Source organism: Pleurodeles waltl, chromosome 1_1, assembly GCF_031143425.1.
Source record: "Pleurodeles waltl isolate 20211129_DDA chromosome 1_1, aPleWal1.hap1.20221129, whole genome shotgun sequence".
Classification (NCBI taxonomy): domain Eukaryota; kingdom Metazoa; phylum Chordata; class Amphibia; order Caudata; family Salamandridae; genus Pleurodeles; species Pleurodeles waltl.
In genome coordinates, this window is record NC_090436.1 from 437,473,780 (window position 1) to 437,487,476 (window position 13,697).

Here is a 13,697-nt window from a genome sequence, read left to right on the forward strand (position 1 = left end):
GCTTATTAAGGTCTCTAAGGTCCACACACATGCGAATTCGTCTCCCATTGTCCTTCGGCGCTAGAACAATGGGAGCCAACCATTCAGAGGACTCTATCTCCTCAATCACACCAGCATCCAAAAGCTTGTTAAGCTCCACTTTGAGAGGTTCTAACATTAATTTTGGAACTCCTCTCACTTTATGCACAGAAGGAGTGGCATTCTTCTTAAGAATAATTCTGTGTTCAAAATTGGACAGACAACCTAATTCTTCTCTGAACACAGTAGGGAAATCCTTCAGAATATCAAGATCCAAGTTGCTATCATTCACTACCATAACCTGACTCTTGGCATTGGGGTCTAATTTAATCCCCATATCACGTTGGTGACGCCAACCTAGTAGATTGTTCCCACGTTTTGCTACATAAACTTTCCCTACAGTGGCCTTACTTTGGAATTGAATACGCATGATCTTATAGCCTATCACTTCTATTTTAGACCCCCCATAACTGACAGGGTTCATATCAGGTGCTGTTAACGAATGGAAATCCTCCCCAAAAATTGCCCGGTAATTCTTGTCACCCACCATAGTATAAGGAGAACCCGAATCAGCTAATACTGTTACTATTTTTCCATCAAGCTCAATAGCACACTCAGGCATGGTTACAGGTCCTACATCTACCATTCCAGACTCATTCACAATGTTGCCGGAATCCGAATCAATGCATAGGATCATCTTGTTAACATTCTCAGTGACAGCATCTATATTGTTCTTGTCACTATTGCAGACTCTAGCATAGTGCCCTTTTTTCCCACACTTCCTACACTGAGAATTCTGTGCGAAACAATTAGGACTGTTCGCAGCATGTCCTGTATTACCACAACGGAAACAACGCTGAAGTCTAGGCTCTCTCTTCCTCTCTTGGGTAAATCCTGGGGTTTTACTGTCACTGTCACAGCTAACCCTCAAGACCTCCTCGCGAAAATGCGGTGCTTGAACCATGCACAAATCATTGTCTCCACTCATCTCCTTAATCCAACTATTGGTGCTCTCCATCCCTTCAACAATTGCAATGGCCTCTCTTAAGCCTGGGTTTTTCGTCAGTAGCTTCTCCTGAACTCTCTTGTTGTTAGTACATCGGACGAGTTGGTCACGGATTAAGGAATCCGTGATGTCACCAAAATCACAAGTGCGTGCTAGCGTGCGCAAAACAGCAATGTAATTACCCACACTTTCAGACTTCCCTTGTGAGCGTGCAAAAAACTTGTGTCTCTCAAGAACAACATTGAGTTTGGATTCAAAGTGTGCTGCTAAAATGGCCACAGACATCTCATAACAGTCTCTGGGTTCACCTTCTGCCCCTCCAAAGGACAAGGTCTCTAGACTATCATAGATATTCCTGCCCTCAATTCCTAAATTGTGCAACAAGACTGCTTGTTTCCTTGCAGGAGAGAACTTTTCCCCACCTATCGCTATTAAATAGGAATCAAAAAGATTCTTCCAACGCTTCCACAGAAGAATCGGGTCGCCTTTATCCGTTAGAAAAGGAGGAGGCTGAGACATTGTAGGAGTAGCCATAACTTGTAACGCGTCTTAAGTCCACTGTAGAAGAAAATCCCTTTAAACTGTTCCACAATGTAGCACTGCACAACGAAGAGGAGAAAAAGAAAAAAAAAAATATATAAATCTGGCTTGGACGATTGAGACGCAAACGCGTTGCTAGGCAGCGTTGCTATGGCTGCGCACGCAATGCAGGCTCGCGTTATTAGGCCTTCCGTATACTTGTCGTTGCCAGGGCCGCGTTGCTAGGCTCCTGTAGCAACAAATGAGCGTGCCCACTCGAGCGCGCTGGGTCCGTTGGAGGCTCGCGCTGAACTGAAACAAAAAACTGTAGCCGGCAAGAAAGGACAAAAACACAAACAAATCCACTGTCCAGAGCAGACAGAAATCGTTCCTGGAACGTGTTCTCACCCCCACCTAGTGGAGACCGCGAAAAACGTCCACGCTGCCGCTGACACAGGGAAAATTTGATGGAGGTCGCCGGAGACGCCCACTCTGCCAACAACACGGAGAAGACCATCCGTTCAACCAGGAAAACAGGCACTTTCGTTCGATCAGGTAGGAAAAGCGCAGCAAGTCCCTGGGGAAATGGCGTCGCGACAGAAGAGTAGAAATCCGTGGGTTCTGGGTTGGTGGTCACCTCGTCGCCAGTGTTAAGCTCTGACACGGTAGTTTAGTGTAAAGAGCTTTATTCAAAAACCACCAACCCAACAGCAGCGTCAGCTCCCATTTCCTCAACCGTCCAGTATCTGTCCACTCCGCAGACCGTCCTCGAGACCCCTCAGTTAGAATCTCAATGACAGAGATTCCAGACTGTACCCAACATTCTTAAGCAGCCACAACACCTTTCTATGATGATGATATTCAGTTCTACATGAAACTTTCCTCACTTCGTGAAATCGATCTTCTTTATCTTATTCTTAAAGTGGTCCATGCCTGTATGATGATCCACTTTCATATTCAAAACTATTCACAAACTAGAATTCTTGCTGATTTCCCTACCTCATTGCTCGGTTCCTATTTAATCTTGGCTGGTTTCCCTCTAACTTCTAGATTGCAACCAGGGCCGGTGTTAGGGAGGTGCAAAATGCTCAGCCACATTTGACGCTGATCTGGAGGGGGACCACTGACCTCACAGGAGGGGGCATGGTATTTAGCAATAACAATTTAAATGCACCTGAAGCAAAGTTCCTTGTGCACAGACTGTCAGGCAACAAAAAAATATCAAGATAGCTCTTGTGATTAATTTTCCTGACAGAGAGAGATCGGAGTTTTGTCTAGTGGCAGTTTTGACTCGCTATAAAGTAGCGCAGAGAGTTAATATGCCTGCTGCAAAGAACAGATCTGTATTTTATGTGGATAGATGAGTGGACTAGCATAGCTAGTGTTTACCAGAGCTTCAAAACAAATGAAATGTATGTGAGAGAGGAGCTACGGAGAGATGCAGTGCACTTTTGCTGGGTGGCAGGGATCCAAAGAGGAGGTCATGGGGGGGGGGGGAAGATTGTGGTACAGGGCTCCACTAGTGCTCAAGCTAGCCCTGATTGTAACCCTGTAATCACTGATTTCACCAAGTCACTGGGATTCACACTTGATAAAAAACTCAATCTTCACAAACATGTAAGTGCTGAAGACAAAAAATGCAAAACATCATTAAAAATTTATTTGAAGAGTCAAGCGTTTAATTCCTGAGCTTGATATCAAAATTGTGCTACTCCTATCGAGATTGGACTATTGTGATTCATTGCTTGAGAATACCGAAAGTAGACTTTTCTTCACACTAGGCAGCACCACATGAGCAAGTGAGACTGGTATTCAGAACTAATCACTTTGATCACATAACTCCTGTGCTGTCTGTGCTCATCACCATACAACAGTTACCCAATGAAGCAAGGAGCTTATTCAAGATGGCATGTTCTCCCCACATTCAGACACTCCAAATTACTTGGCACTAAAACATAAGACTTCGGGAGGCTTGTAATGAAGATACCACTTAAACACGTTAAATACCCAATCAGGTGGAAAAGGTTTATTCTTAGCAAGCACCTTATCCACTGTTTCCAGGCCCTCTCACTGCATCTTTTGAATCCTCCTTCTCCCCCATACATTACTTCACAATGTTCTTAGAACATTCACAACCAGTCCTGTTACCTATGTAACCTTATCTTCAGTCAATATACTACACACTTTATTCCTTCAGTTTTTTTTATCTGCTACAGAACTAAAAACAAATAGAAAAATTCAACTTATTTCACAGTAAAACACCTGCTAAGCCATCATGCTAAAAGGTATTCTGAGTACACTTCTTAATACTTTTCCCACAGAACAATACTGGCAACAATTCCCATATTAATCAGTATTTTAACCTTCCGGGTATTCCTCAATGTTCCTTTTGTCTTCCCACTACAGCTGCCTTTTTTACTTTTGTTCTTTATCTCCTCCCTTTCTCTATCTGCTTTCTGAACCTTGAGTATCTCCTTGATCAGTTATAACCTTAACCACTCTTTTTAAGTTCCAAATATCTGTGCCCTCTGTTCTGATAAGTGTTTTAAACAATGTTGTCACTTTTAATGAGCTGGTGTACTTTGATCATTTGGTACTTCACAACAGTTTTTTTAATTCCACCAAATATCCAATGCATATTTCTGTAACTATGGTCGATCTCTTTCTGTCTAACAGGCTCTTCCTATAAACAGCTTGTTATTCTCTTTTTCCTCAATTACCTATTATGCCACTGCTGTCAATATCTTTGCAGTTTGAGATATTTTGCACAGTCTGTTTTTTTGCACTCAATAAATTCAAAAGGTACTCTTCCCTAAGTGCCACAAGGCATTTCTATGCACCTCTTCTTTTCTGCAACTCTTCTCTTCAGTCATTCTCACTGATCCTTGCTATATGAACAGCTTTCTTTAACGTTTTCTTCAGTCTCTAGACCATGCCAATTATCTATGGGTAATATCTGATTTATTATTTTTTCTTTTAAACATGTTTCCATCTCTCTAAAAGCCGGATGTGTGCCAATAATTGTCAAAATAGTCTTTGGAAACCCTTTCCACCTAAAAACCTTAAAAACAGTACACTCCTCAAATGAACGTCTTCAGCCATATCGAAAACATGTCAATTACTAATATGACATATTTTCCTAAATTAATCTCTTCTAAGGTTCCCATTCTGCCAAAAACTATGGTGGTCATTACAACCTCGGCGGTCTTTTAACAAGACCGCCGAGGGACTGCCGTGCGGAAGACCGCCAGTAGTGGCGGTTTGTTGCTCGGCCTATTATGACCGTTGGAAGCTCTCCGTCCTTTTACGGATAGAGAGCCGCCAACAGCCATACTGGCGGGCGGCGGGGAAGTGTAGGTTGCTCCACCTCCACCGCCACGCCAACAGAACCCGCCCAGCAAATCACGTCCTGTGATTCGGCGTGGCGGTGTTCTGTTGGCGGAGTGGTGTCGGCAGAGCAGCCCCCATGGCTCTCGTCCCCTCCTGGAGGATCGTCGGACCAGGTAAGTCGATCGTCCGTGAGGGGAGGGGGGTGGGGGAGTGTTGTGTATGGTGTGCATGCATGGGGGTGTGCGTGTGTGTATGTAGAGGGGGTGTGTGAGTGCGTGTATGCTTGCGGGGGTGTTGTGTGTTTGGGAATGAGTACGTGTATGTCTGTAGGTATGTCTGTATGGATGTGTGCATTTATGTTTGAATGTGGATGTGCGTGTCTGACTGTGTGTGTGAATGTTTGCATGTATGTCGGTGTGTGTGCGTGTATGTGTGTTGGTGGTGCCTGCGTGCGTGTTGTGTGTGTATGTGTGATGTTATGTTGGGGGACGGGGTGGGGAGGGGGGTCCTGCCACCTTTGGGGGGTGGCAGGGGTGGTGGGGGGGTAGGGGAGGGAGTCGAGGTGGGGGTGGGGGGTGGGGGAGACCCCTATCAGTGCCAGGGAAGGAATTCCTTGGCACTGATAGTGCTTACCGCCATGGATTTCATGGCGGTTTCAAACCCCATGAAATCCATGGCGGGCAGCCGGGTCCGGCTGGAGACCCCGGGCTGGAGACCCTGGTCTCCAGCCTGGCGGGCGGAACGGAGAACCGGCGGATGACCATGGCGGTAACCGCCATGGTCATAATACAAAAAAAAAGACCGCCAGCCTGTTGGTGGTCTTACCGCCGCTTCTCCGCCTTCCGCCAGGGTCATAATGACCCCCTATGTCTTCTCAATGACTATCTAGCAATCTTCTATTTATCTTGGCTGGTTTACTTTGTCAATTTAGCTACACTAAACCCATTCTCCGACCACTCTTTCCACTTGTTTATCTGGACCAAGCCACCAATAGTCTGGTCTCAACCTTTCTTTCATCTTGCTAATGTCCATGTGTCCTTTGTGGTTCAATTAAATTAGACTTTCCCTGCATGAACCCATCAAAACTAGTCTAGTGCATCTATACACTAAACTGCCACTCTAAGACATCTAGGGTCTGATTACGACCTTGGCGGATGGGGCACTCTGTCACAAACGTGACGGATATCCCATCCGCCGTATTTCAAGTTCCAGTATATCCTATGGAGCTTGTAAAACAGCGGGCAGGATATCCGTCACGTTTGTGACGGAGTATCCCATCCGCCAAGGTCTCAATCAGGTCCTCAGTTTCTTGTCCAACAATATCATTTACATTCTACTTGGCATTATTTCTTTAGACCCTAACTTCTTAACACACCCCAGTCTTCTTGCAGTACCTTTACTTATCCTTTCTATTCCTATTACCCTATGACCCTATAACTTCTTCCTATAATGCTTTATTTCCTTCTTTTCTTCCTTTTCTTTTCCTGGATAAGCAATCAGCCACATGAGTAAGGATCAGATGTCAGTCATTTTAGAGCATAACATTTACAAGCACAGAAAGATTATCACATTTAGGGTTGGTCTGTAGACTGCCCAGGACAATCTGATGCCATGCTGGTAAGCAGGTGTGTGCAAATTAAGTGGCAAATGCAAAAAATAACAATTAATGGAAATCTTCCATACCTGTGTTTGAAGGCTAGGGCACTGTGTAAATCACTGCAGAACCTTCCACCATCTACATTCCTCCTGACCTTAAGTGCCACGTGCAGCTTGGCAAAAACCCTCTATACAATTTACCCCAAACTACCTAATACTACATTTATCTAATGCTGGACTCTCTAATTGTCGGGTAAACATTACATATTCACCCTACTGCCCACATTAAAATTATTTTTGTATCCATTACAGGTAGGACAGGTCGTTTTTGCTGGAAGACCTTCATATGCTGAAAACAATCACACTAAAGAGATGCAAGAAACTGTGCAGGGTAGCCTCAACAGTTTTAAAGATCTCTAAGGGCACCCAGTAAGAATCAAAAAATGTCCTATAACAAAGAAGCCTATTTGCTCCAAGGCAAGTTGCGTCCTCTGCACAATAAAGTTATATAATATACATATAGGGATCTATACAAAAATAAAATTAGGAGAACCACCCAGGGAAATATGGCTTGGCCAGTGTGGCAAGCAGAAATCCTCACCTTTACAGCACCCTATTCTTCTCACAGTTCTATTTGACACATGTAGGGAAATGCGAAGGAGGCAAAGTCATTAGTCACAAGTATATTGTGATACAGCGTGGTGACTGGCACTGCACGTTTACCCACAATCATTACGCACCCACTTGCTTTAATGTATTATATAGCGTTGTTTTTTGGCACACTCTAAACATTAGTTCCCATTTTACATCACCAGCAATCACAGTCAACACCCTCTAGCGTCCAACCGAACTCATGACACAATTCACTCTTCTCACTCACACACACTTTTGTTCTTGCTGCTCGCTTGTTCTCACACTCTGCAACAACTCCCAAATGTGATCGCCTGCAATAATTCCTGGTGAAATGGACTGGGGAAACTTGTGGAGGGAACACCAGATGCTTTGGGAGGAGGGAGAAGAAACTGATTAGTCAGTGATAGAGCCAACCATGAGTTAATAAGACTCCTGGCGCTTGGACCCATAAAGAAGTGGGGGGTGATGGCTTAACTTAGACCCTTGACTTAGCTAGATGGTCTTATCATTCCATCAGTGTCAGGTAGGGTGACGAAGACAACATGTCAGCTGGCCGAACACGCTATGGCATGGTGGCATGTCCTATTGCATGGCTTTTTTTTCTATTGAGAAGAAAAAGTAGGGGTCTGTTCTTGGTTAAAAAAGTAATGCCAGGAGACTTCTTCCAGTGTGTGGGAAACAGCGGTTGTTTTACCTGTCCATTAGCACTAAACTGGGCAGGCAGTCGTACAGGGACAAAAGGCTGACAGGCCATAGGTAGGGTCACTATCAATAGGCTTTACCAATGGCATGTCAGCCAGCGTTCAGGGGTCTCTCTGATGACAGACTTCTAAATGAGGCAGCGGGTATGAGGAATGGGTGACCATGACTTCTCCACATTTAACCATTGCCACCCAGCTCTTAAGGAACCTCTTAAACCAATTACATAACCACCCTCATTCTGATATATATTTTATGCTAACCTGAATAGTTAAAAAGAAACCTTATCTTTAGTTTCCTAGTTAATTCTTTATATGACTTCCTACCGTCACTCCTTCAAATCCACTGTAGCTCCCAATATACTCTGTGATATCATCTCGGGATTTCTCAGTTTGAAGAAACATACACCTGGAAATACAGAATAAATCAGGTATGCTATCCAAAAGGCAAACGTTTTCAAGAAACTATATTCATATATATTTGGAAGCCATTCCACTGACATTATAAAACCAAAGCCATTCCACTGACATTATAAAACCAATCAATCCATAGCCCGTAAAATGAAAACAAGATATCAATATTCACACAAGATGATTAGGGAGAACCTGGAACTGAATTCATGACCCAATAGATTTGCTGGTGCATCAACCAGCCCATGGCTGTTAAATGTCAACATATTAAAGTCAAGCCTTCTGGTCCGATATTGAAGTTACCTGGCTTCCCAACACAACCATACTGCTTACTATAAACAGAAGGGCTAAGTATAGCCCACTAGGTGCATGCAAGTATGTTTATCATCATATATTATAATTAACTCCATTATCCCACAGCTTCTCTTACCTCATCTCCATCAGCACTTCATCCTCTTTCCACTCCACGATCCTTTTTGTACTCTTCTAGTCCATGGCACAATAGTGGTATGAGTTTGTACAGTATTGTAGTGTATACTGCTGTGACCAGAACATGAGTACTAAGGGATTCTCGTGTGATCTTTTTATGGGTTGTTTTCCTTCTGATTACTTTCAGATTGTCTTTTTTTCTTATTTGAGTCATTGTACTTTATTTCATTATTATAGTTTTACTTACTTTCAGTGGCTCTAACTCCGTCTTCTTTTTTAATCTCATTTGCTGCAAATATATCCATCACAGCTCTTCAAGAGAGCCAGGAGCATCAAGGAAACCCATAAAAGCGTTTTCAATGATCTGACCATCATTAGGTCAGGAATGCTGCTAGTAAATGAAAGTGTGTGCGTGTGTGAGAACATGCGTGTGATTTGTGTGTGTAATCTACCCTATCAAAACAATTTTTGTTCCTGAGGTCATGCAATTGTATTGGAACCAGGCAACCTCTATCTATGTCAGCAATGGTGCACTGAGGGCCAGTACTTATAATGGGTACATACTTTCTAAATATTTTAAAGTATGTTTTTTTCAAATGGTTTAGTTTCGATACATTCTCTGTGATCCTTCTCAGAGATGAGACCATCACGGTGGATATGGAATCTAAAAAAAAATACAGTTTGTCTTGGTGTGTGTGTGCGCGGGTGAGAGCGTTTGTGCATGCGTGTGAGTGTAAACTGTTGTTCGATCATGCCTGCATGAGTGCTGGCCTTGTTTGTTCTAAGTCACTTGGAAGCTTTTCCTCATCGTTTGGTCCTTGGCATCGCCATACTTTGAGCTGCTCCAGTGAGAGTGAGGCCTCTTTATTGTGGTAAGTTCTTAAAGTAAAAACACTGTCTACACCTGCAGTGTCTGGTCAGTCAGTATGTTGGGGACAAGGACTTTTTTGTGTATGGCACCATATATGGTTTGAGGGATTGTGCATATGTGGAGGTCGAAGTTGTTAAAAAAGGAGGGGGTAGATCAGAGCACTTTTCTAGTGTTTCACTTGAGTAGTTACATTTCTCCTCTTGCCCGAGCTGTCACTCCTCCCACCCTGGTCTAGACAACTGTAGATTGTGACACAGGGTCGGCGGAAGGTGAGCGATGATATCTATAGACAGTATTCCATTTAACTTGATTTGCTTGATGGTCCCACTCTCAAAATTTCAATGAACGGGATCCTTTGATTTGTTTTACCTTGCTTTTTCAGGGATGAAGTATACGTTTGGTTGGTTTACTTACTTTGGAAACCACTTTGCATGCTCTTTCCATGGATCATCACCTTCCTCCCAATTACCTAAGCATCCACCACAGGAAAAGCACTGCACTGTGTCCTTAAAATCTGCAAGTTGAACAAAAGTTGAATATCATTAACTAAGTCACCAGTTATATTGCCTAATTTCAGGTAGCACAGTGTGGAGCTTTGGAGAAACAAGTCTAGTAGCATAATGAATGCCCTATTTAGTATGGTAGATAAATGGCATGTTTTCACTGCCTGTCACGCCAGGTAAAATCTGGCGATAAAGGGCAGTGAAAACAACAAAATGACCCCATGCCCGGGAAGAAAACTCACATTGCAAGGAGGGGAATCAATGTTTTTTTTAATTTTTACACACAAATGTGCTTTGGGATTTTCTTTTTTGGAAAAACAAATGATGAACGTTTGACATACGGATGAAGTACTCTCTCCATGCCAGGAGTAAAGCACTCTGCCATGGTGGCGGTATATAATCCACCCACCAAACTATACTTCAGACCCTAAATTCCTTTGCATGCTTCACACCTCTCTAACAAGTAATCCCTTCATACAGCTAAAATTCAAAAAGATATCTAAAGGCTGCATAGGTCTTTGTAGAAAAATAAAGGTACACTGTTCCAATAATTAGGGCAACAGGGGACCTAATTCAACAGGAGCAAGAGCCCTCATGCATCGCATTGGATGACTGGCTTCATCATTGGGACAGCTCCTCATTAGGCCGGTGCTGCAATGCCTAACGGGCTCCCCGAAGGGGGCTCTTAACCGTATTGCTCTAATAGTAGCGGTGGAATCAAATCTTGCAGGAGGAATACCAAATTTGTAGTATACGAGCAATAAAGGAGAGTGTGGAAATATAAAAATTGGTTATCCATCAAAGTATATTAATCATACATTTTAATCAAAATTAGTAAGATGGAGACCAAGATTAAAAACGAAGTGAGAGTCTAAAAGTGAGTTGTAATGCTCACATACTCCCAACAATGATGCAAGAGGATAGAACCCTTTTTAGTACCTCTAGTCAGATCTACATGTTTCGCGTCTAATGGTCCAGCCGGATCCAGCGACGCTTCATCAGGACCAACAAGAATTTTAACTTCTCCAAAAATATTTTTATGTATAAGCCCAACTAGGGGAAGGAATACAAAGACAGTCACTTACTTTTTGTATGTCTATGCTATGTCAAAAAAGGTCGCCCTAAAAATAAAAATCAAAGCACATGTAAAGCAACTATTATATTTGTTTGATTCACTTGGAATACACTTGCTTTACATGTGCTTTGATTTTTATTTTTAGGGCGACCTTTTTTGACATAGCATAGACATACAAAAAGTAAGTGACTGTCTTTGTATTCCTTCCCCTAGTTGGGCTTATACATAAAAATATTTTTGGAGAAGTTAAAATTCTTGTTGGTATATGTGCAGAAAGATAAATGCACAGCGCTTTTATAGTAGTGCCATGCAATAATAACATTTACTAATAAACAATTTTGCTTGTGAATATATGGGTTCAGAATTGTAAGGTGCGCAGTAGGTTTTATGTATGTCAATTTCATTGATATGTATTTGTATTAGCCTGACTAGACTAGGCTTCTATTCATCTTCGCAGCGAGTGGAAGAAGACAAATGTTGCTTATTTTGTTCTTACTGCTGCATTAACAAAGCCCATTCAGTGATAACTGTCAAATAGTTGCAACTTAATAAATGCAATTGGACGCGATTGGATATTGATCATCTCACCTGGCATAAGCCCACCGTCTCTGACCAATTGGAGAGAAGCTAGAGACTTTTGGAACTTTAGTTTGTCTGCCCCGAGACTCTGGAGGGACAGTCTGCTCTTGACTGTCCTGAGACCCTGTTCTATACTTTACTTGAGTCTATGCTCTTTAACCCCTTAGCTGATGGGCCTTTTCCCCCCCAGTGCTGAGCCCTTTTTTGGCTATTTGGGGTAGTTCGCGCTTAGGGCTTCATAACTTTTTGTCCACATAAGCTAACCACGCCAAATTTGCGTCCTTTTTTTCCAACATCCTAGGAATTCTAATGGTACCCAGAGTTTGTGGTTTCCCCTGGAGGAGACCAAGAAAATAGCCAAAATACAGTGAAAATTTAGTTTTTTCCAAAACAATGGGAAAAAAGGGCTGCCGAAGAAGGCTTGTGGTTTTTTCCCTGAAAATGCCATCAACAAAGGGTTTCTGGTGCTGAAATCACTATCTTCCCACCTTTCAGGAACGGGCAGACTTGAATCAGAAAACCACATTTTTCAACACAAATTTGGCATTTTACTGGGACATACCCCATTTTTACTATATTTGGTGCTTTCAGCCTCCTTCCAGTTAGTGACAGGAATGGGTGTGAAACCAATACTGGATCCCGGAATGCTAAACATTTCTGAAAACTAGACAAAATTCTGAATTCAGCAAGGGGTCATTTGTGTAGATCCTACAAGGTTTTCCTACAGAAAATAACAGCTGAAATAAAAATATATTGAAATTGAGCTGAAAACAACAGCCATTTTTCTTTATGTTTTACTCTGTAACTTTTTCCTGCGATGTCAGATTTCTGAAAGCAATATACTGTTTTGTCTGCTGGACTCTTCTGGTTGCGGGGATATAAAGGGCTTGTAGGTTCATCAAGAACCATAGGTACCCAGAGCCAATAAATGAGCTGCACCCTGCAGTTGGTTTTCATTCTATACTGGGTATACAGCAATTCATTTGCTGAAATATGAAGAGTGAAAAAGAGGTATCAAGAAAACCTTTGCATTTCCAAAATGGGATCAAGATAAGATTTTGAGGAGCAGTGGTTATTTGCACATCGCTGAATTCCGAGGTGCCCATACTAGCATGTGAATTGCAGGGCATTTCTCAAATAGACGTCTTTTTTACACACTCTCTTATATTTGGAAGGAAAAAATGTAGAGAAAGATAAGGGGCAATAACACTTGTTTTGCTATTCTATGTTCCCCCAAGTCTCCCGATAAAAATGATACCTCACATGTGTGGGTAGGCCTAGTGCCCGCGACAGGAAATGCCCCAAAACACAACATGGACACATCCTATTTTTTGATAGAAAACACAGCTGTTTTTTCCAAAGTGCCTACCTGTAGATTTTGGCCTCTAGTTCAGCCGACACATAGGGAAACCTACAAAACCTGTGCATTTTTCAAAACTAGAGACCTAGGGGAATCCAAGGAGGGGTGACTTGCGGGGCTCGGACCAGGTTCTGTTACCCAGAATCCTTTGCAAACCTCACAAAGTGGCTAAAAAAACAAGTTTTTCTCACATTTCGGTGACAGAAAGTTCTGGAATCTGAGAGGAGCCACAAATTTCCTTCCACCCAGCGTTCCCCCAAGTGTCCCGATAAAAATGATACCTCACTTGTGTGGGTAGGCCTAGCGCCCGCGACAGGAAACGCCCCAAAGCGCAACGTGGACACATCCAAATTTTTGGAAGAAAACAGAGATGTTTTTTGCGAAATGCCTACCTGTAGATTTTGGCCTCTAGCTCAGCCGGCACCTAGGGAAACCTACCAAACCTGTGCATTTCTGAAAACTAGAGACCTAGGGTAATACAAGGAGGGGTGACTTGCGGGGCTCGGACCAGGTTCTGTTACCCAGAATCCTTTGCAAACCTCAAAAAGTGGCTAAAAAAACAAGTTTTCCTCACATTTCGGTGACATAAAGTTCTGGAATCTGAGAGGAGCCACAAATTTCCTTCCACCCAGCGTTCCCCCAAGTCTCCCGATACAAATGATACCTCAC

The 13,697-nt window shown here is 42.8% G+C and overlaps 1 protein-coding gene across 1 annotated transcript in view; it reads right to left on the minus strand.

Moving 5' to 3' along the window:
- Window positions 1–13,697, minus strand: part of LOC138284967 (baculoviral IAP repeat-containing protein 1-like) — a 423,184-nt gene that overhangs the window by 387,513 nt on the left and 21,974 nt on the right. Inside the window, exons 3-4 of the mRNA XM_069224341.1 lie at window positions 9,926–10,025; window positions 8,128–8,209 (exon numbers count right to left, since the gene is read on the minus strand). Of these exons, the coding sequence (XP_069080442.1) occupies window positions 8,128–8,209; window positions 9,926–10,025 (182 nt within the window). The remainder of the gene's footprint in view (window positions 1–8,127; window positions 8,210–9,925; window positions 10,026–13,697) is intronic.